Source organism: Salmo salar, chromosome ssa01 (assembly GCF_905237065.1).
Source record: "Salmo salar chromosome ssa01, Ssal_v3.1, whole genome shotgun sequence".
Classification (NCBI taxonomy): domain Eukaryota; kingdom Metazoa; phylum Chordata; class Actinopteri; order Salmoniformes; family Salmonidae; genus Salmo; species Salmo salar.
In genome coordinates, this window is record NC_059442.1 from 78225074 (window position 1) to 78251533 (window position 26460).

At 40.8% G+C, this 26460-nt stretch overlaps 1 protein-coding gene across 1 annotated transcript in view; it reads left to right on the forward strand.

Moving 5' to 3' along the window:
- The window catches only part of LOC106612832 (KH domain-containing, RNA-binding, signal transduction-associated protein 2), a 122042-nt gene that overhangs the window by 58973 nt on the left and 36609 nt on the right, over positions 1-26460 (forward strand). The window contains exon 3 of the mRNA XM_014214393.2: positions 14197-14313. Within this exon, the coding sequence (XP_014069868.1) occupies positions 14197-14313 (117 nt within the window). The remainder of the gene's footprint in view (positions 1-14196; positions 14314-26460) is intronic.

Consider the following 26460-nt stretch of genomic DNA (forward strand, 5'->3'; position numbering starts at 1 on the left):
TTCTCAGATGACTGTGAATGTTTTGAAAGCAATCAATAGCTGTGGAAAGAGAGATTTAGCTTGTGTTGTATTGACCTTCGTTGCATCACCATCAAACCCAATGTTTTCACAGGCCTTCCACATGATTGGCCAAGGTGTCAGATAGACTGCTTGACCCACCCAAAGCCTGTAGCTAACTTGGTATTGTATTTCTTTCCACAACCATGCCACACAACAGCGAGAAAACAATTGTGTCAGTGTTTGACAGTCAATCTTTAGTCAAATGAAACACTTTTCTGTTCTACGAGTGATGTGAGTCTGGGTTGTTGAGAGAAATAAAGTACCATGTTAGCTACCCTTGATTGATTTACTGAAGGCCTATCTATAAGCCCATGGACAGCACTCCCTGAAGATGATGAAAAAAGGCAACATTTTACAAGCTGCGTCAGGCATAACAGGCTTGTTTGACACCTTTGCTGAAGCTGCACGTTCCACCAATAAAGCCGGGGTGGATTGACAATCTGGCATTTAGGGCAAATGCCAGATGGGTTGGTCTATTATTAGCCCAGTGGGCCTGTCATACTAGTTATCTTTCAATTTTTTGCACCAAATGATAATTATTGGGCTAATGGAGACCTCAGTCAAAAAAAGGGCTGTTGTTGGGGCCTTGATTTAAAAAAAATGGGCAGTGTGGGGCCTCAAGGGGGAAAAAAATGGGCCGATGTATTAGAAACACCAGAGCTGATTTCTGGTCCCAATCTGGCCCTGAATAAAGCTGCACCACCTCATTACGTTGTTTTCCGGAGCGTGCAGTCTTTTAACAGGTCCCCAAGAGGCAATCCGTCCCAGTTGGGAACTTTTTATTTGTCTTTTCTGTCCACCTTTGAATCCTCCCTGCTGGCAGTTGTCCTGTCGTCTTTACAGCCAGCACAGATGAGAGGACGAAGCTGAGGCTTTAATGCTGCGATGCAACAAATAGTCACCAAACACAGAAGCTCAGAGCTGGCTGAATATCTATCTACACATCATACCTCTGCCATGATAATTAACAACTCACTGGGAGATGCTGGAGATGAGAAGCAGGTACGGGGGGGTAAACATTTCATTTGGAACGGACATAGAACAGGACAGGACCAGCGTCAGCACCGGGTGACATAACGACAGACGACAATTAATGCAGCAGTGGGGAACAGAGCTGGGGAACTGACAAGTATAGGGGAGGTAATAACACAGGTGATTGAATCCAGGTGAGTCCAATAATTTGCTGATGCGCGTGGCGAGGGAAGCAGGTGTGCGTAATGATGGTGGCAGGAGTGCTCAGTGCTGGGCAGCCTGGCACAAGGGGGAGAGAGCTGGAGCAGGCGTGACAGGGATAAATCACATTTTGAATGCTGATTATTTATTTATGCCATTGCTTCAATTGAGTTTGTTTGTATTTCCCTCCGCTCTCTTAATGAGATTTAATTGATTCACATCAAATACCTCCATGGCTTGGATTAGATTTTCAGGGACTCTGATCTCCAAGAAACACTTGATTCTTTATTATTTTCTGCAGACAGGGTTTTGGTTTGGAAGAACATACAAACCTTGTATGTCAAACCTAGTCTGACATAATATGCATGAAAGAAATATGATTTTATTGAAAAGTACTCATAAAAGCCTTTATGATGTATTAATCAAATATGGATTAAATACAGTAAAACAACTGATAACACATGTTTTATTTAATCTTGGATTCAAAGTTGTAATAAACTTGTGGACTTTTACTGTCATCCTGTATGCAGATTGTACATCACAGCAACATAATTTTACTCACCTACAGTCTGTTAAGATTCATCCATGTGAGTGAATGAATGCATTCACCTCATCACGCCTGGATAACTGCATCCTAAACAGTAAACAAACTCTGCACATACACAATGCTGCAGACTGTGTCCTTTAAATACCCTTACAGTGTCCTACTGCTACCTATACAATCACATCTTACCTGCACTATTCCAACTCCACTGGTCTGCTACTCTGTCTACTTACTTACTGTATCGCTGCAAAGACTTAAGACATTGACACTGTTAGCCTTTTTGTCATACACATGTCAAGGACACACACATATGCATATAAATATATATATATATACTGTAGATTAAAATATTAAAATATGTAATACCTACAATATAAACAAACCATGCTAGCTAGTACTGATACAAATATTTTTTTTAAATCTTCTCAAAATTGCTTACAGATGTAGGATCTTAATTTGACCTATATTGTCACAGCAGAATAATCCTGCAGCAACAGTATTTGAACGTTTAATCCATGTTGCTTGAAAGGTGGTTAGGCTATTAGCTGGCCAAAAGTAGTCTACATTAAAAGGGAAATCATGTTAATATAACTATGTATTAGTGTGGGTTTTCAGTCAATTTATGTAATTTACGAAACTCATCTGCATTTCCTCCGTCTATACCTCCGTCTATACCTGCATCTATACCTGTGTGCCCTGATAAACAACACCCCAGCTCCTTAAGCTTGAAGTATTCCCAGTCATGTGTTTGGGTTTTAAGAGCCTTTAAGGGCATTAAGATCTTTTCCCTATGAAAATTCTTCCTCCAGGTACACATACAATGACATTTGGTCCTGCGGGCCTCACCGATTCAGGTTTCTTATCAGTCTTCAGTTATTGTGACCTTTACATAGCGGCGTATCTGCACTTTGCACATAGAATAATCCCATTGTTGTCTTGCCAAAGAAATCCGTTGTCCCAAAGGAGGACCTACCTTGTTGAAAGGTGTTTAACATAGATAAGCACCTCAATAGGACCTTACAGCACATTGTAGGAAAAGTTAAGTGGATGTAAGACGGTATCTTCGGTTCTGCTTTGGAGACCTGCTGAGACACTTCTGTTGGTTTCTTTGTTTTACACAAAGCTGTTTATGAGATAGTATACAAAAGTAGTGATAAAAAGTGGTTTTGCTTGCTGCAGAGAGGCTTCAGGCATAAATTGTTTTCCTCAGAAAGCAAAGCAGAGGTCTTGAGTGTTTGGTCCTTTCTCCCAGTTTGTAAATAGTTCAGTTGACCATCTGCTTCCGGCGGAAAACTTGTACGCCCCCAAACATTCTGATCTGTGGAGAAACGTTTGCATTCTAGATTGTCATCTTTTGACACTGCATAGGATGAATCATTAGTAATACCCAGGCAGTTCTTTCTGGACACTAACAGCTTGTCAAAGAGCTAGCAAGCATAAAAGCATTGAGATACAACAACAATTTATAGATACATTATTTCATCATGTTTATTTCTCCTCCAGAAAACTGTGTGGCTGACTGCTGATCTTGGAGAGTGTAAGACTGTTACACTTTTCCCTGTTTCATGGTCCAAAATCGTTTTGGCCACTCAGACTGGGAGGCAGCAGCATTCACTGTGGGGTTGGTGAGCCTCATCTGTATGGATAATGGCTTAAGTAACCTGTCAGCTTTTCCCCTTCACAGGAAGGAGTTCTAATGTCCTGTTTGTTTACACAACATCTGTGCTGCTGGCCCCCTGTGCCAAGGCTCAATGTGTATATTAATGCACCAGATTCATCACAAGCTTTTTCCTGCTGTTGCTTTGCATTCTGCGTCTTTACATCGCTGTTTCATAGGGGATCGATGTGAGAAAATGCAGTATATCCCCTAAATACTGTACGCACGCACACACACACACGATCCCCAGGATTGTTTTGTCCTGTCCAAATGTTTTCCATCTTTTATATTTGCTGAGTTCAGGATGAAGGCATTGATTCTCATGATTACTCGAACTGATCATTATTTGAGGCATTTCCAGTTGGCTTTCCTTAGTTGTCTGCAAGCGGTTCTGTTGATATAATTTAGCCTACAACTTTCCTTTCCAATTGAATTACAAGTATAGATTTCAAAGATCGTATTTCAGCCTCTTCTTTTAAAATTCTACTCATATTCGGGATGAGATGAAGCATTTACACTGTCAAGAGTCTTGAGCTCAAGACAGCTATTGACACTAGCGCCTTAGAGTAGACTGAAGAAGCAGGCATTGACTCTATTGCCTCCGAGTAAACTGAAGAAGCAGGCATTGACTCTACTGCCTCCGAGTAGACTGAAGAAGCAGGCACTGACACTACTGCCTCCGAGTAGACTGAAGAAGCAGCCATTGACACTACTGCCTCAGAGTAGACTGAAGAAGCAGCCATTGACTCTATTGCCTCCGAGTAGACTGAAGAAGCAGCCATTGACTCTATTGCCTCCGAGTAGACTGAAGAAGCAGCCACTGACACTACTGCCTCCGAGTAGACTGAAGAAGCAGCCATTGACTCTATTGCCTCCGAGTAGACTGAAGAAGCAGCCATTGACTCTACTGCCTCCGAGTAGACTGAAGAAGCAGTCATTGACTCTATTGCCTCCGAGTAGACTGAAGAAGCAGCCATTGACTCTATTGCCTCCGAGTAGACTGAAGAAGCAGCCATTGACTCTACTGCCTCCGAGTAGACTGAAGAAGCAGCCATTGACTCTATTGCCTCCGAGTAGACTGAAGAAGCAGCCACTGACACTACTGCCTCCGAGTAGACTGAAGAAGCAGGCATTGACTCTACTGCCTCCGAGTAGACTGAAGAAGCAGCCATTGACTCTATTGCCTCCGAGTAGACTGAAGAAGCAGCCATTGACTCTATTGCCTCCGAGTAGACTGAAGAAGCAGCCACTGACACTACTGCCTCCGAGTAGACTGAAGAAGCAGCCATTGACTCTATTGCCTCCGAGTAGACTGAAGAAGCAGCCATTGACTCTACTGCCTCCGAGTAGACTGAAGAAGCAGTCATTGACTCTATTGCCTCCGAGTAGACTGAAGAAGCAGCCATTGACTCTATTTCCTCCGAGTAGACTGAAGAAGCAGCCATTGACTCTACTGCCTCCGAGTAGACTGAAGAAGCAGCCATTGACTCTATTGCCTCCGAGTAGACTGAAGAAGCAGCCACTGACACTACTGCCTCCGAGTAGACTGAAGAAGCAGGCATTGACTCTACTGCCTCCGAGTAGACTGAAGAAGCAGCCATTGACACTATTGCCTCTAGACTGTGGAAGCACAGTAAAACACTTTACCAAACGGATGGCATTCACTTACTACCTCCAATTAATTATGAATTGTCTACTTCAAAGATATTTATTCTTGTTTGTTTTTCTCTATTGGTCTTCATATGCACCATGGTATGTTCATAGACTAATCTTTCTTGGAGTAAACTTGCAATCTTGACTCCACAGTCTACAGCCCTCACACTCAACTCGGGATCTCGAAGCCAGTTCCACTGCCTTTTCTTATTCTTCCCCTCTAATCAGGGACTGATTTAGACTTGGGACACAAGGTGGGTGCAATTAATTATCAGGTAGAACAAAAAAACATCCGGCTCCGGACCTCGTAGGGTCAGGAGTTGAATACCCCTGGTCTACAGCATTACTTATTACCTTTTTGGAGTGCATGTTGTATTGAATCAATAGGAGCATTACTGAATTAGTGGATAAAAGCTCATCAGACTGGCTAAAACAAAAAACTAAACAGAACCATTACAATACCATTACACAACTGTCAGCAACATTTCTCTAAACAAATACATTTCACCCATTCCTTAAACCCAAGACATGTTCTAGTGTCTGTGCAGACATTACTTCCTGGAGTTTATCACAGCTCCTAATCACAGTTCTCTTCCTGTGGGCTCATTAGCCCCCTAGACGCCACTTAGCAGAGTGCTGCTCTCCCTCTCACACTCTCTCTCTCTCTTTGCCACTGTCTAAAATCTGTGCAACTAATGCTGCTGTCATCTGACACACTGACGCCCAGTCATCCCTCAGCCATTAAAGCGCAGGCAGGCAGGGAGGCAGACCTCCGCCTCAGGCTATAATCCCCCTATCAGGCCGGAACTGGGTTTACCAAATAGCACAGCAGCACAGCTGGCTAAACTGGCAGGGACGGTCTGACTGTCCCAGACCATCTGCGGATCTCATCTAGCCGTACATAACTGGGGTTGGTAGCTAGGGTGTAGTGCACAACCACCCACCTGAAATCCAACAAAGAGGGACCCCTTTTTTTTAGGTCTAATCATACATAACCATGTGGAACAAGTCTAGGGGAGACGGTGTTAAAAAATGATCTTCTGCTGTTCTGTGTGAAATTGTGTTGTTTATGTTTATGGTTTATTTTCTTGTACCTACTGGGGCCTAAGTATTTTCTAATCTGTGGTTCTAGTCTTTTCTCTTGCGACTGAGCGTAATGACATATTTAGCTGTCTTTAAAAGAGCATCCTGCAAGGACATTACTCTCTAATGTTACTCTGTTGCTTTGCTCTGTCAAGTGTGTCATACAGATGTTGACTCTTAATTTGACCAGTTTTGTTGCAGCAAAATAATCCTGCAGTAGCAGCAGGATTTGAATGTTTAGTCCATAATGTTGCTTTACATAAATTCACTGAAAACCCGCACTAACCCACGGTTATATGAACAGTATTATATTGTTAATATAGCCTTAGCTGGCCAAAATTAGGTTACATTAAAAGTGCAATACTGTTGGTTAGTGCGGGTTTTCAGTGAATTCTTGTAAATCATAAAGCTCATGCATTTCCTGTGGTGTGTGAAAATGTTCAGCAACAAAGGTGATCAAAATAAGATTCTACATCTGTAAGATTTCCATTTTCAGTTGTTTCTTAAAGGCCCAGTGCAGTCGAAAACATGATTTTCTTGTATTTTATATATCAACACTATCAGGTTGGAATAATACTGTGAAATTATGATAATGCCCTTTTAGGGTAAGAGCTGTTTGACAAGACTGCCTGCAATTTCAGCCTGTTTTGGTGGGATGGAGTTTTGGCCTTCCATGATGACATCAACATACAGTGAATTAGTTAATGGTTAATAGGCCTGGTTTTGTTTCCCCTCCCCACTCAGACCACTTCCAGACAGTCCTAGCAAAATTCTTACTTGAGAAATTGCCCTTTGCTTAGAAGCTATTTTTGTTTATTTTTGACAATTTTATTTGAAAACAATTGTTACCCAGAAATGATTTGATTTTGAGTTTTCAGCTGCATTGGAGATGAGGCCTATTTCAAACCTTTCTCTCTGGAATAGACAAAGAGGATTCTGAATGTCAATGACAAAGGCTCCTTCGTGATATTACCATCGGCATTGTAGTGAATTCAATGTTTAACAATACTACTGTAGGATTAACCACTACATAGTTGTAATACAGAGGTAAACAGCTCTATCGTTCTGCTAATTTAATGATAATGCCATTTTAAACATTAGTCCATTAACAGGTGAGATGGAAGCTTACAATGTGTTAACGTGCCTCTTCTGTAAACAATTTCTAGTCTACACAAAAAGCTGAATTTGCATTAATACAGTTGTAAACAAGGGCAACGAAGAACAAAATAGACAGCTATTCAGCAAGCAGAAAATGCAATAAAACCAAAGACGGCAGTTAAATGTAGATGGATAATAATGCATTTCAAATTGTCCAAGTGTGAAGCGCTGAAGTCAGAAGACAAATGTGCTGTGAGAGAGGCTAAATAGATTACAGCCATGTTAACTTCCTTTGTGAGCTGCATGACAAGCCAGTCATTTGCAGCCAATTCTCCTTCAGTGTGACGTTCAGTGGGAAGGCTGCCACAGTGTTTATTGAAGATGTTTCACCTTTTGTTTTATTGAAATCTCAGGGCTCATCTCTAAGGAGATGTGAATCTTTGTCCTTACATTGCAAGTGTCTGGGAGTCTGTTTAAAGGCCACATCAGTCACAAATCACACAGAAATGCTGTTGATGTAAGAACATTCATTTCAATCCAGGATCTAGGAGCAATTTAAACTTGTGACTTTAGTTTACGCTTGAAACATTCACTTACTTGTTAGATGCAGACATTCCACCGATTAAATTGCCCAATTTTTAAAGTTGTGTATTAGCCAGTACACACTGGATTTTCAATGAAGTTTTTGCAAGCATTCTGAGTGGGCTACTTGCATTTAGTAAGATAATCATCTATCAAAGAAATGTCACAAACCTGATGAGACAAGGGTTTAGAAGTTGCTCTTTCAAAGTACTGTATGTTTTGAAATAGGTACGCTGAAATAGGGGCTGAACGCACTGATTTTGCCTGGTGATGTCAGCATGGAAAGATGAAACTCCCACCCATGCAACACCTGCTGATTAGAAGGTCCTGTGTAGATTATATTTCAGGAAATTGCAACTACCAGGAAATAACACTGATTACATTGTTTCACACTTTTACACTGTTAGTTTCATCAACTGTTGTTCAATATGATACAAATCACAGGAAAAACTACATGCGCAGACCAGCTGGCTGGTGTGTTTACGGACATATTCAATCAATCCCTATCATAGTCTGCTGTTCCCACATGCTTCAAGAGGGCCACCATGGTTCCTGTTCCCAAGAAAGCCAAGGTGGCTGAGCTAAACAACTATCGCCCCGTAGCACTCACTTCCGTCATCATGAAGTGCTTTGAGAGACTAGTCAAGGATCATATCACCTCCACCCTACCTGACACCCTAGACCCACTCCAATTTGCTTACCGGCCAATGGGTCCACAGACAATGCAATCGCAATCACACTGCACATTGCCCTATCCCATCTGGACAAGAGGAATACCTATGGAAGAATGCTGTTCATCGATTACAGCTCAGCATTTAACACCATAGTACCCTCCAAACTCGTCATTAAGCTTGAGACCCTGGGTCTCGACCCCGCCCTGTGCAACTGGGTCCTGGACTTCCTGACGGGCCGCCCCAGGTGGTGAGGGTAGGAAACAACATCTCCACCCCGCTGATCCTCAACACTGGAGCCCCACAAGGGTGCATTCTCAGCCCTCTCCTGTACTCCCTGTTCACCCATGACTGCATGGCCATGCACGCCTCCAACTCAATCATCAAGTTTGCATACGACACTACAGTGGTAGGCTTGATTACCAACAACGACGAGACGGCCTAAGAGAGGAGGTGAGGGCCCTTGGAGTGTGGTGTCAGAAAAATAACCTCATACTCAACGTCAACAAAACAAAGGAGATGATTCTGGACTTCAGGAAACAGCAGAGGGAGCACCCCCCTATCGACATCGACGGGACAGTAGTGGAGAAGGTGGAAAGTTTTAAGTTCCTCGGCGTACACATCCTGGACAAACTGAAATTGTCCACTCACACAGACAGTGTGGTGAAGAAGGCGCAACAGCGCCTCTTCAACCTCAGGAGGCTGAAGAAATTTGGCTTGTCACCCAAAACGGTCACAAACTTTTACAGATGCATAATCGAGAGCTTCCTGTCGGGCTGTTGCCTGGTACGGCAACTGCTCCGCCCACAACCGCAGGGCTCTCCAGAGGGTAGTGAGGTCTGCACAACGCATCACCGGGGGCAAACTACCTGCCCCCCAGGACACCTACACCACCCGATGTCACAGGAAGGCCAAAAAGATCATCAAAGACAACAACCACCCGAGCCACTGCCTGTTCACCCCGCTATCATCCAGAAGACGAGGTCAGTACAGGTGCATCAAAGCTGGGACCAAGAGACTGAAAAACAGCTTTTATCTCAAGGCCATCAGACTGTTAAACAGCCATCACTAACATTGAGTGGCTGCTGCCAACATACTGAATCAAATCTCTAGCCACTTTAATAATAAAAAATTGGATGTAATAAATGTATTACTAGTCACTTTAAACAATGCCACTTTATATAATGTTTACATACCCTACATTACTCGTCTCATATGTATATACTGTACTCCATACCATCTACTGCATCTTGCCTTGTGTGTATCAGGTAGTTGTTGTGAAATTGTTAGATTACTTGTTAGATATTAAAGGCACAGTCGGAACTAGAAGCACAAGCATTTCACTACACTCGCATTAACATCTACTAACCATGTGTATGTGACCAATACAATTTGATTTGATTTGATTTGATTTTGACTGCCCTGGGCCTTTCGGAAACAGGCGGCAGGCCCATTTTGGCTATTCATAAGAAAAACAAGATTTGCGTCTTGGGGGTGTGGTTCGATGTGCGTGTGTTATGTTCGCTGTACCCTGGCAGTTCTTGTTGTTTGTCCTTCTTTAGTCACCCTAGTTCAAATATCCCAAAAAGGCCACCATACTTTGCGTGATGAATCGCTTAGCAACTGCGTGACGCACCATGACAAAGTGATCGTGATTGGCCAAGAATCCGAAGCTCAGAGGATTTTTTCATTTCCCCAATAGAGTATCATTGATGACAGTTGTGTTTGTGATGCTAACGTTAGCTTATGATTGTGAGGGTGTTTGAGTAAAACTAAAAAAATAGCCCTTTATTAAAGCCAAGTCTTGTTCTTTCAACATGGCCTCGACGATGTTTTGTATGTTGTCTCATGTAAACAAGTCAGAGACGCTGTGTCCTATTTGGTATTTCTGTTGTCTGTAAAGAAATGGGCAGATCTGTCTGTCGGTTGATTCTGCTGCAACAATTGGATAAAGCGCACTCAGCACAGCTGTTTCTCCGTGCATGACAACTGTCCCTAGGCGTTACCACCCTGTGTTAGTGGGCAAGTGGGCATGACAAGGCATGATTGAAATCAAAACCCAACCCCTCAAATATCAGAGGTTTTAGGAATGTCATTACTTTCTTAAAATCTCTGTTTTGGAAGATAAAGTATTTATAAAGCTATTTACACTTTGTAGTACATTTTTGGCACTATAATCAATGTTTCTGACTAATATTGATGCCACATATGCCATTTTCAACCAGATACGTTATATTGGGGATGTTGAACTCCTCCTTAAAGAGCCCAGTCCAACTGCTGTACCCCTATTAATTTGGTTTTTATCATTTTGAACACACTATTCATGACCTGTAAAGAGACCCCAAGTCAGTACTAGCAATGGAAATAAGGATAACACTATTTTAAGGTAGACATATTACCCTCTAATTTGTGGTGTATATACGTATGTATATAAGTAACCTCTAAGACCTTTATTATGTCTTATTAGCCATATAATATGACTTAAGTGATTAGTTATTCAAACATTATGTCATGTAGTACTGACCAATCCTTAATAACCTCATTATTAGCTATAATAAAGGCATATTTGTAGTTAATAAAGAGCAAGTTACACAAGAAACAGACACTTACTAAGCTGTCTTGATATAGAACTAATAAGGGCTTAGTACCTATGTGTTCCCTATAATGAATTGTGACCATATTTTTACATGCATAATTACTTTCCAGAAATGACCTCATTGGACAGAAAGGTGGGCACACCTGCCCTCATATATGCCATACAGCCAACATTCAAGTCAAAATCTGATATAAACAATTGGCAACTAAGCTTCCATATATCATACATACATGTCGGCTGTATGGCATATAACTATATAATGTGAATCGCAAAGGGCCACACTTTGATTTGATTTATTAGGATCCCCATTAGCCGACGTCAATGACGGCAATGGTGTGCCCCTTTGCAAGTCATAATATAATCTTATGCAGCCGACATTCATATATATGGATGTATATAAGGAACTTTAGTTGTTAACATCGAATTTTGACTTGAATGTTGGCTGAATGACATATATGAGGGGAGGTGTGGCCCTTTCTGTCCAATGATGTCATTTCTGTAAAAATGTTCTGCAAGTAAAAATATTGTCTCACCTCATTATAGGGAACACATAGGTAATATGCCCTTATTAGTCCCCCATTGAGACATCTTACTAAGAGTCTGTTTCTTGTGTAACTTGAACTTTATTAACTATTAATTTACCTTTATTATAGGTAACACGGATGTTATTAAGGAGTGGCCAGTAATACATGAAGTATAATGTTTGAATAAGAAAACACTTATTTAAAGCATACTATATGTCTAATAAGACATAATAAAGGCCTTATTTTTGTAATTTAACTAGGCAAGTCAGTTAAGAACTAATTGTTATTTACAATGATAGCCTACCAAAAGGCAAAAGGCCTCCTGCGAATATAAGGCCTTCTTATATAAGCTACTTATATACACACTTATAAACTACAAATCAGTGGAAAATATGTGTACCTAAAAATAAAGTGTTACATAAATAATATTTGTTTTCGCTTTTCAGCATAAACAAACTTGATATCCCATGTGCATACAATCATAATCATACTCTTCATATAAACACAATAGTTTTTTCTATATTAATGCATGCAGTATTTCCACATATTTGCTGAATTAGTAACACACCCAGTTCCTAACATCCTCAGGCCTATCGGTGTTGGGGCAGCAGGGGGTGTCTTGCATCATTTCAAACCTAATTTAACTCTGAACCGTGCCCCCTTAAAAGCCCAAATTGCCCACCACGGAGCCTCAGAGCGGCTCCAGACATTCATTAGTGTAATGAGAACAGGACACTCTTCTGCTGCCGCCCAGCGAGCTACTTCTTACTGTAGCCGTGGCGGCCATCTGCTCAAGGGCTCCCAGCCAGCTGTAGGATATTCCTGTTAAAGCAGCCCCAGAGAAGACAGAATAACCCACCAGGGTCCTCAACTCAATCACCTCAGAAAGGAGGGATGGATGGATGAAGGGATGGAGGTAGAGTGGTGCTTTGTTCAGCTCCCAACCGTATCCCTTTGCTTTTCATGCTTTTCATGCAGACCTGGGATGCAGTGCTCCTTCATGATGTCAGAGATAAGATAAGCTGAGTATGCAGTCATGTGCCTCCTTGGTATTTGTCAGACTGCTACTGCAATACAGAACACAGTTGGCCATGGCTCTTATTGGCTGAGTTGTATACTCAGCGTCAGTGGGGGGGCTTGAGTAGTGTTGTGAATAGGTTATAGTCATTTTTGAGGCCAGGGCAGGTGATGTTGAAATGGGTGGTTGACCAGCTGACAGCTGTTCAGCTCTGGAGGAGGTTGAGTTTTCAGCTGGTCACACCAAACATTTGAAGGTCAAGTCATTCATTTGAAAATGTTGGCGGGGTGGTCGAGAAATGAGAACAACGGAAGAGACCTCAGCAGGATTTTGGGTCGGTAGTTGAAAATCTAAATGACTTATTAACACATGGGGTGTTTCAAATTGGTGTTCTGATTGTGATTTTAATGCATGAATAGACCTAGAATAATACATTTTCAATTAGCAAATTACTCAACTAACCGACTGCTATTATGATGTTGAGGGTCACCATTGTGGTCAGTGCTGATCTCCAACAGTGATAAAGAAAAAAGACAGTAACAGTAATAACCCAAAGGGCTATGTTTTATGACCAACAGCAAGTCTACGGTCAGTGAGATGTTATGTTATCCAGTGCTGAAGGCAGGTGTTTGATAGTTCCTCATCTGGATAGTATTCTTTGATTTCCCATTGGGAAGAAACTCATTATTTCTCGCTCTCCCAGCTCTGACCTCTCGATCATTGCCAGGGACATTATTGGCTGGTGCACACGTTTTATTTCCTCTCCATACAACATTGATGACCGTGCTGCATTAACAAGACACATGACCCACTGGGCACAGACATCAGTTCAACGTCTAGTTTTGATTTACATTTGGTGAATTCAACATGAAATCAACAAAAAATGACACCATATCTTTGGAGTTAGGTTAAAAGTTGGGTAAAACAAAAAGGCGAAATACCCTTACATTGATGACTTTTTGCAAATCCAATCAATTTTCCACGTTGATTCAATGTCATCACATAGATTGTTTGGGGGTTGAAATGACCTGGAAACAATGTTGAGTCAACCAGTTTTTGCCCAGTGGGAACTGACTAGACCTCAGTGGTTCAACAAAGGGATGGAGCTGATAACTGAAGACCGTGGCTGAGTGTCAAATGGCACCCTATTCCATATACTGTAAAGTGCACTACCCTTTGGGTCCTGGTCAAAAGTAGTGCACTATAAAAGGAATAGGTTGCAATTTGGGACTCAGCCCTGTTATGTTCTATCTCAGATGAGACTGAGACCCATTCACCTGGGTAATGCAGCACACATGGCTCTGCGTTATTGATTTGTTGTACAGTGTTTTTTCCAGGTCTTTTTTCAATTCAGACATTCTGAATAAAATGCTAAGATTTATTTAAAAAGGTTTATTGTTACTGTAATCTATATTTGTATCTAATCTTTTTTCCCTTGCAATATATAACCTAATTTCCATTTACTTCTAAGGTATATAATTGAAAACTGTCAAGGAATCTGTTTTAGAAACATTGCTTTTCCTCTCCTCTGTTGCAGTTTAATTTTGTTGGGAAGCTGTTGGGACCACGGGGCAATTCCATGAAAAGATTACAAGAAGAAACAGGAGCAAAGATGTCCATCCTCGGAAAAGGCTCCATGAGGGACAAAGTAAAGGTATGATGACAACACCTCCTTAGAATGGGGTCTTTGACTGTCTTTGTTTTTACCTTCAATGGAATACTTACTGTCCCATGTAGCTAACATTAATTTACTTTTTATGACAGGGAGTCATGTTGAGACCAAGGGCCCTTTTTTCAAACGAGCCTTGCAGAATAAAAAATACACACATCAAATATGAATACGAAATGCAATCAACGAATACAAAGAAAAAAGAGAAATACAAAACACAATCTTAGAACACAAACAGATTCATAATCATAGATGAAGCAATTACATTTCTGCTATTTACTCATGGTCAAAAAGGGTAAGAACGAACATCTCTCGAATTATTTGAATTATGTATATGTTGAATTATGCATATGTTGAATTATGTACAATGACATTCATTACATATACCCCTGTATTGTGACAAGTGATAGCTTGATAGCACAAAATATTTCTGTGAAAAGTCCAACTGAAATGCATTCAAATACAAAAAAGATGAATGTAAACTAAAAGAGGTTCAGGGCTGCGCCACAATATCCTTATGTTATCGCTACTATAGCCAAGATAAATGTAATAGGGCTTTAAGTATAGATAGCATTTTGCTTCCCAGCCAGGCTATTCATTCTCAGTGACTCGTGGTCCCCTGAAACCAGCCTTATCTGAGGATCAACACCGGCCCAGAGAACAAAGGGCTGGGTGGTCCTAGTAGCTCAGGTCATTACTGGAGCTTCAGTAGGTCCTAGTGTACTGCTCCTGTATAGAATTATTCAGCTATTGTTAGACCTGGACACATGAATACACACATCTATACGGGATGATAAAAGACCTGCAGTACAACCTCAGTGATGGAAAGGGACAACTATGTTCTCTAACACCTCACACAGTAAACACTAATTCTGCCTTAGACCTTACTGTGAAATGCTTACTTACAAGCCCTTAACCAATAATGCAGTTTTAAGAAAAATGAAGAGTTAAGAAAATATTTACTAAATAACTAAAGTTTTAAAAAAAGTAAAATAATATAACATTAATGAGGCTATATACAGGGGGTACCGGTACCAAGTCAATGTGCGGGGGTACAGGTAAAAAAAAAATTAAAAAAAAATTATTGGTCACATACACATGTTTAGCAGATGTTATTGCAGGTGTATCGAAATGCTTGTGTTTCTAGCTCCAACAGTGCAGTAATATCTAACAATTCACAACAATACACACAATACCCACAAACCTAAAAGTAATATAATGGAATTAAGGAATATATAAATAGTAGGATGAGCAATGTTGGAGTGGCACAGACTAAAATACAGCAGAATAAAAAACAGTATATACTGTACATATGAGATGGGTAAAGCAAAAATATGTAAACATTATTAAAGTGACTAGTGTTCCATTATTAAAGTGGCCAGTGATTTGAAATCTATCTATATAGGGCAGCAGCCTCTAAGGTGCAGTGTTACGTAACTGGGTGGAAGCCGCCTAGTGATGGCTATTTAACAGTCTAATAGCCTTGAGATAGAAGCTGTTTTTCAGTCTCTCGGTCCCAGCTTTGATGCACCTGTACTGACCTGCCTTCTGGATGATAGCTGGGTGAACAAGCAGTGGCTCGGGTGGTTGTTGTCTTTGATGATCTGTTTGGCCTTCCTGTGACATCGGGTGATGTAGGTGTCCTGGAGGGCAGGTAGTGATGCGTTAGTTGAGGTAATTGAGGTAAAAAAGGGGGGGGGGGGTCAATGGAAATAGTCTGCGTAACCATTTGATTAACTGTTCAGCAGTCTTATGGCTTGGGGGTAGAAGCTGTTAAGGAGCCTTTTTGGACCTAGACTTGGCGCTCCGGTACCGCTATCCATGCGGCAGCAGAGAGAACAGTCTATGACTGGGGTGGCTGGAGTCTTTGACAATTTTTAGGGCCTTCCTCTAACACCACCTGGTATAGAGGTCCTGGATGGCAGGAAGCTTGGCCCCAGCGATGTACTGGGCTGTACACACTAACCTCTGTAGCGCCTGCTCTACTACAGCCCCGTCAATGTGAATGGGGGCGTGCTCGGCCCTCCTTTTCCTGTAGTCCACGATCATCTCCTTTGTCTTGATCACGTTGAGGGAGAGGTTGTTGTCCTGGCACCACACTGCCAGGTCTCTGACCTCCTCCCTATAGGCTGTATCATTGTTTAGTCTTTGATCAGGCCTACCACTGTTGTGTCGTCTGCAAACTTAATGATGGTGTCGTGCTTGGCCACACAGTCGTGGGTGAACAGGGAGTATAGGAGAGGACTAAGCATGCACCCCTGAGGGACCCCCGTGTTGAAGATCAGCGTGGCAGATGTGTTGTTGCCTACCCTTACACCTGGGGGTGGCCCATCAGGAAGTCCAGGATCCAGTTGCAGAGGGAGGTGTTTAGTCCCAGAGTCCTTAGCTTAGTGATGAGCTTTGAGGGCACTATGGACAGCATTCTTACGTAGGTGTTCCATTTGTCCAGGTGGGAAAGGGTGGTGTGGAATGCAACATAGATGGCGTCATCTGTGGATCTGTTGGGACTGTATGCGAATTGGAGTGGATCTAGGGTTTGTGGGATGATGGTGTTGATGTGAGCCATTACCAGCCTTTCAAAGCAATTCATGGCTACAGACGTGAGTGCTACTGGTCGGTAGTCATTTAGGGAGGTTACCTTGGCGTTCTTGGGCACAGGGACTATGGTGGTCTGCTTGAAACATGTAGGTATTACAGACTTGAAAATGTCAGTGAAGACACTTGCCAGTTGGTCAGTGCATGTCCTGGTAGTCCATCTGGTCCTGCGGCCTTTTGAGTGTTGGCCTGTTTAAAGGTCTTACTAACATCGGCTATAGAGAATGTGATCACGCAGTCGTCCGCAACAACTGGTGGTCTCATGCATGCTTCAGTGTTGCTTGCCTCAAAGCACGCATTGAAGTCATTTATCTCATCTGGTAGGCTCATGTAAATGGGTAGCTCGCGGCTGGGCTTCCCTTTGTAGTCTGTAATAGTTTGCAAGCCCTGCCACATCCGACGACCGTCAGAGCCGGTGTAGTAGTATTCAATCTTAGTCCTGTATTGATGCTTTGCCTGTTTGATGGTTTGTCGGAGGGCATAGTGGGATTTCCTATAATGCACTTATTGATGAATTCAGTGACTGATGTGGTATACTCCTCAGTGCCATCGGATGAATCCCGGAACATATTCCAGTCTGTGCTAGCAAAATAGTCCTGTAGCTTAGCATCTGCGTCATCTGACCACTTCCATATTGAGCAAGTCACTGGTACTTCCTGCTTTAGTTTTTGCTTGTAAGCAGGAATCAGGAGGATAGAATTATGGTCAGATTTTAAAAATGGAGGGCGAGGGAGAGCTTTGTACACGTCTCTGTGTGTTGAGTAAAGGTGGTGTAGAGTTTTTTTCCCCTCTGGTTGCACATGGTAGAAATTAGGTAAAAGGGATTTAAAGTTTTAAGGTCACGGGACACTAGGAGCGCCGCTTTTGGATGAGCATTTTCTTGTTTGCTTATGGCCATATACACCTCGTTGAGTACGGTCTTAGTGCCAGCATCGTTAGGGTTTTATGAGGTCAGATTGGGCAATAACTTCTTTCTACCCAGTATTGACCCTCTAAAATGTTCTACATTTAGTGAATGTTGTTCCCTTTATACATTTGGTATTTAGAGAATTTACAATAGTAAATGCATTTTATGAGAGGTTGCTTTTTCAGCCATCGTTTAGATTGTCCATTGTTTGTGACATACAGTACAAGCATCTCATAAAGTTATCTTCTATATTTGTTACATTTCATCTTTTCTTACATCTTGTGTAGACAACCTTACTGTATCACCATGGATATACACAGTTAACATGCCTAGAAACAATACACCTCCAATGACTATTTTCAGTGGTGAACAATTGACATTGTAGCAAGGCAATGATGATGCCTTAGAGTAAATATGATTTGCTCTTTGTGGAACCAAATCAAATGTCCCTTCTTTATGAGCACAACATTGCAATAAATTGTAGGCACATTTACAATTGACTTTATATGAAATGAGCATGAATATAAATGGATGAATGGGATTGCGAAAAGCTCATATCTGATATGCTCATATTGCAAAGTAAACATCCTTGCGACATCATTATTTTTCACCTCAACCTCAACCTCAACTGTAACAATAAGATGGTGTATGAATACCCTGAAGATTATATTGGACTTGATCCATTGTAATGACTACAATCAAATCAGCACACTTGTTCTGGTGTTTTTTTCGTGGCAGGGCTCAGGAACACTTGCCATGCTGTAGGTCACCCTAAAATGTCAACATGCACAATGTTTACTATTCTTAAGCCTCGATTTGAACACTGATTTATGTATTCAAAGGAGGTGATGCTTCTTGCCTTCCTACTGCGCAGTTTGACATCTCTCCCGAATCCCATCTGCATTGATGACGTGCCAAGAGTAGATTGTGAAAAATAACATCAAGGCATAACATCTCCACCCTCATCAGTCCGTGTGTATAAACATGTTGGTTTTGCTAGCTTCATAGAGCAGTTCAGCTCCGCAACAGAACTTCACAGACATTTGGATTTCATATCTCATTTGATTATTGAGGTGGTTCATGCATATTTTTGTGTACTGATTCTCAGGTTGAATATTTGAGCATGCATATATTTGCATAAATAATTATCTCAAAAGGTCAAATAGGTGATGCTTATATTTGTCCTGTTTCACACATGTACAAGTGTGTGGCGTGAAATGGAAATCTTTTTTTTTGCATATCCCATTCCCCTGAGACACCCTCGGAGAGAGATTTTTCACCTAGTCGGCTCGATGGATTCAAACTTTCGGTTACTGGCCCAACGCTCTAACCGATAGGCTACCTGCCACACTTATCTTGGGGATTTCAGACAATCCAACAGACCCTTGTTTGAGTAATGTCATGAAATTATTTTGATTTCAACAGATACCACTGTGTTGTTATGTCGGCGGAATATGTAGTCTGAGTGAGCAGTGATTTTCAAATGGATACAGAAAACTTGAAAATAGGAGCTTCAATAGCTTTCTTGAATGTTACACAACAATTTCAAGTAAATCTAACAGTGCTCAAGTAGAAACATGAGCACACTGTTTTGATTGATTCATTGTAGATCTGCAATACCCTGCAGATACAGTACATAATGATGATATCTTCTGCTCTCTTGTTTTTTTCTCTGGGGGTAAATACCACTTACTGCTGTGATACTGTATGTCTCTTCAGTATCTAGCTCTATTTCTAGTACTTCTCTGGTAACATGAGACAATCCTATGCTTATTCTACAGGGAGGGAATAAAACATTTCATGCCCTTTCTTCTATAGCCTACTGTATCATAACCTACGGGCAGTCTCACAAACAGCTTTTTAGGCTTTATGCTAATAATAATAATGACTACAAGGCAGGGGATTCTAGGGTGTCTTGTTTGATTTTCAAGGAATATTCTGCAATGAAAGCAATTTTTCATTCCAAACAAGCTGCATAATTTATGCTTTAAGTCTTAGCGAAGCATTTTCAAACACTACTCTCCAAGGCTGACTAATTTGCTATCCATTGGATGTGTGTAGCGTAGATATTTAGAGGTCAGCTGTCAGGCCACATGTTATATCTATGTATGAAGTCTTACTACTTTTCCTTCATGTCATACTTTCCAGTAAACTCCTCTCTCCCATTTACTTTATAAGGAATGTTTATAGTGGTGGGACCAATGATGCATATAAACCCTGGATTGTTGATGCTATGAATTGGCTATTGAGAGGCTTTGAAGCCACCGCTCGGCCATATTGGCACTCCCCAGTAGGAGAAGTCCTCCATAGGAATGAATGGAATTCTACAGTATTTAAATTAAATGTTTCAAGGACAAAAGTACATTTTTTCTCTTAGTGGGGACATTAATGTCTACATTCGTTTTTGCCACATTTTTTCCATTACAGACACCTAAATGCATACTTTAAATTATATAGTGTCTGCTAAACATACAAATAAAACATAAAAAAAAATATTAAAACATATTCCTTAAAATATATCTTTTTTTGATGACTAATGTTAAACTCTTAAGGATCTACAGGATCGGTGTCCCTATACCGGGACGGTTGTTGCTAACATGTGCTAATGTGACTAGAATGACGTTGTAAGTAACAGAAAACTTTCCAGGACATAGACATGTCTTATATGGGCAGAAAACAACAATTATTGTTAATCTAACTGCACTGTCCAATTTACAGTAGCTATTACAGTGAAAAAATGCCAGGCTATTGCTTGAGTAGACTGCACAACAACAACAAAAAATGTATCACGGCAACTGGTTTGATACATTCACCTCTGAAGGTAAATAATGTACATGACCGTTCAAAGGTTTGGGGTCAGTTAGAAATGTCATAGTTTTTGAAAGATAAGCACATTTTTTTATCCATTAAAATAACATCAAATAGATAAGAAATACAGTGCAGACATTGTTAATAATGTAAATCACTATTGTAGCTGGAAACGGCGGATTTGTTATTGAATATCTACATAGGCATACAGAGGCCCATTATCAGCAACCATCACTCCTGTGTTCCAATAGCACGTTGTGTTAGCTAATCCTGTAACGTCTGCTTCCAACTCACTCCCTCAAACACGTAGATCCCCTGAACGCAGCTCACTCTCCAGATCCCAATCACCTGAATTCTAATCACCTGTTCACACACCTGTATGTCATTATCCCACACTATTTGGTTCAGTTCTTTGCACCCCATCACTGTGAGGTATTGTTTGTTTTGTGACACACGTCTTTCTGAGCGCTGGGTTTCCCGTGAGTTACTCCTCCTGTGTATGATAGTTTTTGCCTGCCTCACTAACGGCGCCTTTTGCCTATTCCCTGCCTGTACTTTAGCCTATCGGATTTCCAGTTATCTACCTATTGCCTGATCTCCCGGACTACGTTACTAGCCTTTTCCCTGCCTGTACTGTTGCCCCTTTTGGACCCCCTTTGTATGACCTGCCTGCCCCTGGACCCAGCTACCTGCCTCCTCCTGTGGTCCTTTACAAATAAACACCTGCTGCGCCCTGCGCTTGAAACCAGCTCTCTGTCTCCCATCATGTTCAAATCCAATTACAAATCCAAGTTTATAATTTTAAAAGGCTAATTGATCATTAGAAAACCCTTTTGCGGGTACTCTTTATTGAAGCTGCTGGCTTGGTTGGGTTGTGTTTCAGAGGATGCACGGCTCTCGACCTTCACCTCTCCCGAGTCCGTACGGGAGTTGAAGCGATGAGACAAGACTGTAACTACCATGAAATTTGGGAGAAAAAGGAGTAGAAATAAATAAACAAATAAGACTTACCCAGAAAGACTGATAGCTGTATTCGCTGCCAAAGGTAATTCTAACATGTATTGAATACTTATCTAATCAAGAGATTAGTGTTTGATATATATATATATATTTTTAAATGTAATGACAATTAAATCAGTTTTAATCCTACAAAAAAGTAAAGGGGTGTGAATACTTTCATTGGGTTGGACAGCCATTTTCTATTATGAAGGAACAAATGCAAATAATCTTATTACGGGATCAAATAATTGTTTTAGTTGATCATTCTGGTTTATGCATTTTATTTTCTTGTTTCCCAAGATAAGCAACGTTTTTCAGATTTGAATGCATTTCAGCTATAGTGAAACTATAGAGTATTGTGTAGGGCAGTGATTCCAGGGTTAACTAGTCCTACATACAAGTAGTCACACGATGTTCTGTCATATTAATGAGAAGAACCTCAGTGACAGCTAGGAATCCTGAAAGAAAGGGATCTTTGACATGTGGCACTTGACTAACTGCTGCTGAAACTGGGTCATACGATTCTATTAAACTAAGTAAAAGTGTCAGGGTGAAGTGGTTTTCATTCCTTTGATATGTGTTTATATACAGTACAGTACAGCAGGCAACATCATTGTATTTCTCCGTATTCCTCAGAAACACGCCAGAGACCTGTGTCTTTTTGTGATCAATAAAGTCCCTGGCTGTCAGAGGAGAACTTCCAAATGCAATATGATTTGAACAGTTCTCAGATATACTTTGACTCTGTGTTTGCCTTAAAGTTTGTCAGTGTGCCTTTTAACAGACCTGTCATACCATTGCTATTGTAACGAACGTCGTAAGGATTAGACCAAGGTGCAGCGGGAACGTGTATACTCATCTTCTTTATTGAATCAAAAGAAGGGAAAACAAACAAATCACGTATACAAAACAACAAACGCCACTAAACAGTCCTGTCATGTGCACAAATACAAAACAGGAAACAACTACCCACAAATCCCATTACAAAAACACCCCTATACATAGGACCTTCAATCAGAGGCAACGAGGAACAGCTGCCTCCAATTGAAGGTCAATCCAATGAACTAAACATAGAAATAGATAGACTAGACTGAACATAGAAGTACACTAACATAGAACATAGACCAAAAAAAAAACAGAACACATAAAACAAACGCCCCTCTTACATAAGTACATAGCCCAACAAACCCCGAACCACATAAAACAAACACCCCCTACCACGTCCTGACCAAACTACATTAACAAATAACCCCTTTACTGGTCAGGACGTGACAGCTATGACACTCTTCTACAGTACCATAAATGCAGCTAATAACCTACCTATCGATTATTAATTATTTGTTACTAACTTGTGGAAGTTGATTATTTTGTAATCAGTGTGTAATAGTAATTAATAAGTGGTGTCTTTAATCTCTTCTAATAATTACTTTAACTAGATAGTAGACCAGTGTTATTAATTAGCATTTATAAAATGTGATATGCAACATTCCTGTAATGTTGCATATCAGATTACCAATCATCCATTTCATACAGTCATATTTGTTTGTGCCATTGTCTATCTATGAGACCTATTCATATTGCCTTCAACTATCTTCAACTTCTGCTGCACTCACGACCTGCTGTACTCATATTGAACCAATAAAAAAACAAAAATTACATTTATGTTGGAAGACAAACCCAACTTTTAAAACAACAGAGCATTTTGCTATTGAGATTGGCATAAAAGGGAACGAAGTTTTCAGACACAAAACAAATGTCACCCAGCTATAAGTTCTTCTTTCATTCAGGAGATGAAACGCTGGAAAGTCTTTCAATTGTCTGTTCTCTATTGACGTCAATAGTACAATACCTCTAATTTAATATTTTTGTATGGTTTTATTTGAGTACAGGACCAGACCACACACTCACATAAATACACATATTGTCTCACTAATTTAAATAGTGGTTACTGTACCTTGAACAAACAATGACCAACCAGAGAAAGGAGGTAGAATTTCTAACCATCCAGTGTAGTTTATTGTTGGACGTCTCTGTGCTTTGCACATGTTCTGTGGTGAAATAGTGTGTTATAGTGTTTTCATATAGGCCTACACAGTCATTATATTTTCTCATATGTTCTCTGTCTGTGTAGAATACAGATGATTTCAGGCGTTTTAAATTGTCCCACCCTACATTAGCTCTACACTGTAACAAATTGCTGTGCATTTACAGCCACAATTTTACAGTTAGCTACTAGAATTCTATAGTACTGTCAAGAGCAATGCACTATGGGGGCTCAATGGCATTCCACTACACTACTGTAAAATTAACATTTTGCAGTAAAGTACTTTATTACCAGTTTTACTATAATTTTACTGCAGTATATTGTAAATTATGGTGCATTGTGGGAACATGTTGTGGGTTTGGAAAGAATCTCTGGCTCATTAACATATTTCGATGTGTGCCTTGTATTTGCTGCACCCGCGAGTGAGAATGCAGTACACTACAGACTACGGTACCATACTGTATTTTAGGAATCTAAAAACCTTGTCCTGTAAATATACAGTTACTTGCTGGCAACTCTTCTGCCAGTAATTTACTGTAATTCAGTACCACTCAAGAGAAAACAGTACCAAACCATATTTTGAAAGCGCTAAAAACATTTTGAACTGTAGTGGGTGCATGGTATAGTTGTTTCTAGCTCATTAACATATTTTATGATGTGTCTTGTAAGAGGTTATTTTTAAAGTGTAAGAGGCTATTTTTAAAGCTTAAAGTGCAAGTAATATAAAACACCAAATGTCATTTGATATGCCTTAATAATATCATTGCATATTCCCTGTTAGCAATTGGAGAATTGTTTTTCAATACAATTCAACAATAAAGTACAGTATTGCTGTTTTGATGTATATTTACTGCAGCGTTCTGTAAATGATGGTGTATTGTGGAAAAATGTTGTGCGAGGGGAAAGAATCGCTCGCTCATTAACATATTTTAAGGCGTAAGTGGCCATGTTTGTTGCACCTGTTAGCGAGAGTGCCGTACCAATTTAAGTGATATGTGGTGTTAGTTCCCTAACAATGAAATGTTTATAGGGGGCAGATCAGAGTGGCAGCGGGTCTTAAACCTTTAATGGTTGAATATTTAGCCATGTCCTTTTGATCTGTTTTGCCCTGTAATCACGGCCAGTTTGGAAGTCTTTGTTTAGGCCTCTAGAAGTACAAGTGATATAAAACACCTAGTATTCATTAATAATCTGTAATATACAAATGCCTAGCAGCAAACTTGCTTGCACCAATCCCATGCAATTACAGTAAAAATAATTATTACAGTTTAATAGTAACTTTTACAGTATTGTACTATGTTTCATTGCTCTGACATTATAGTAATTTACAGGAAGCTGGCACCAAGTGTCACGGTAGTCGTAGGAATGAGCGGACCAAAGTGCAGCGTGTGTGTCGTTCCACATTTTATATATACTGTGAAACTATGCAATACATAAATAACCTGAATGACAAAAACATCAAACCGTGACACAGTGGTGAAACATACACTGACTCAAAGATACAATCTCCCACAAACCCAAGTGGAAAAAAACTCTACTTAAGTATCATCTCCAATTAGAGACAACGAGGACCAGCTGCATCTAATTGGAGATCATCCCAAACAAAACCAACATAGAAATACAAAACTAGAACATGAACATAGAAATACAAAACATAGAAAAAACACCCCCTATCACGCCCTGACCTACTCTACCATAGAAAATAACATCTTACTATGGTCAGGACGTGACACCGTGAAGTTACCGTGAATATCTCAGTAATATATTGGCACTATCCAGCGATAGGCAGAGATATATCTTTTTTATATATTTTTCTCCCCAATTTTGTGATATCCAATTACGATCTTGTCTCATCACTGCAACTCCCCAATGGGCTCGGGAGAGGCGAAGGTCGAGTCATGCGTCCTCCGAAACATGACCCGCCAAACTGGGCTTCTTAACACCCGCCCGCTTTACCCAGAAGCCAGCCGCACCAATGTGTCAGCGGTAACACTGTTCAACTGACAACCAAAGTCAGTCTGCAGGCACACCAGCCCGCGACAAGGAGTCGTAAGAGAGCGATGAGCCAAGTAAAGCCCCCCACCCAATCCCTCCCCTAACCCGGACTATTGTGCGCCGCCCTATGGGACTCCCGGTCACGACACAGCCTGGGATCGAACCCGGGTCTGTAGTGATGCCTCAAGCACTGTGATGCAGTGCCTTAGACCGCTGCGCCACTCGGGATTATTTTGAAGACCAATGTATCCTTAAAAAACTCTGGAAATGTGCGAATGTTTAGACCGACACCATTAGGTTACCTCCCTTTAGGGTAGCTATGGGTTTCAAGAATACATTTGCTCAAGTGCCTCTTTCACCTTGGAACCAAATTAGGTTATCTATACAACATATTCTTAGGTCATCATAGCCTGTCATGTCGTACGCTCTCTGGGAATCAAGAAGTGTTTATTAAGAAATGGACAAGAGGGCTGATGTGATGAGGGAGTGCACCACACCACTGATCAAGCATCAGGGAGAATTCCCACATCAAAGCATCTCCAGTCTCTGAATGTGTGCCAGAGCCCAAGGTAATCAACATAAGAAGGTAATGCTGGCTGAAGTAATTACTGGCTTTCTGAAGAACAGTTTGTAGTGGCGACCTTCAGCAATCAGGACACTTTGGAACAGTGACTGGTCCTTCAGAGTGGGAGGTAGTGTAGTTTCTCTGATGAAGATAGGATCTCTTAGTCATTCACAAATTCAATATAGCACACTACTAAATGTCCACAAGCTTTGTCAACCA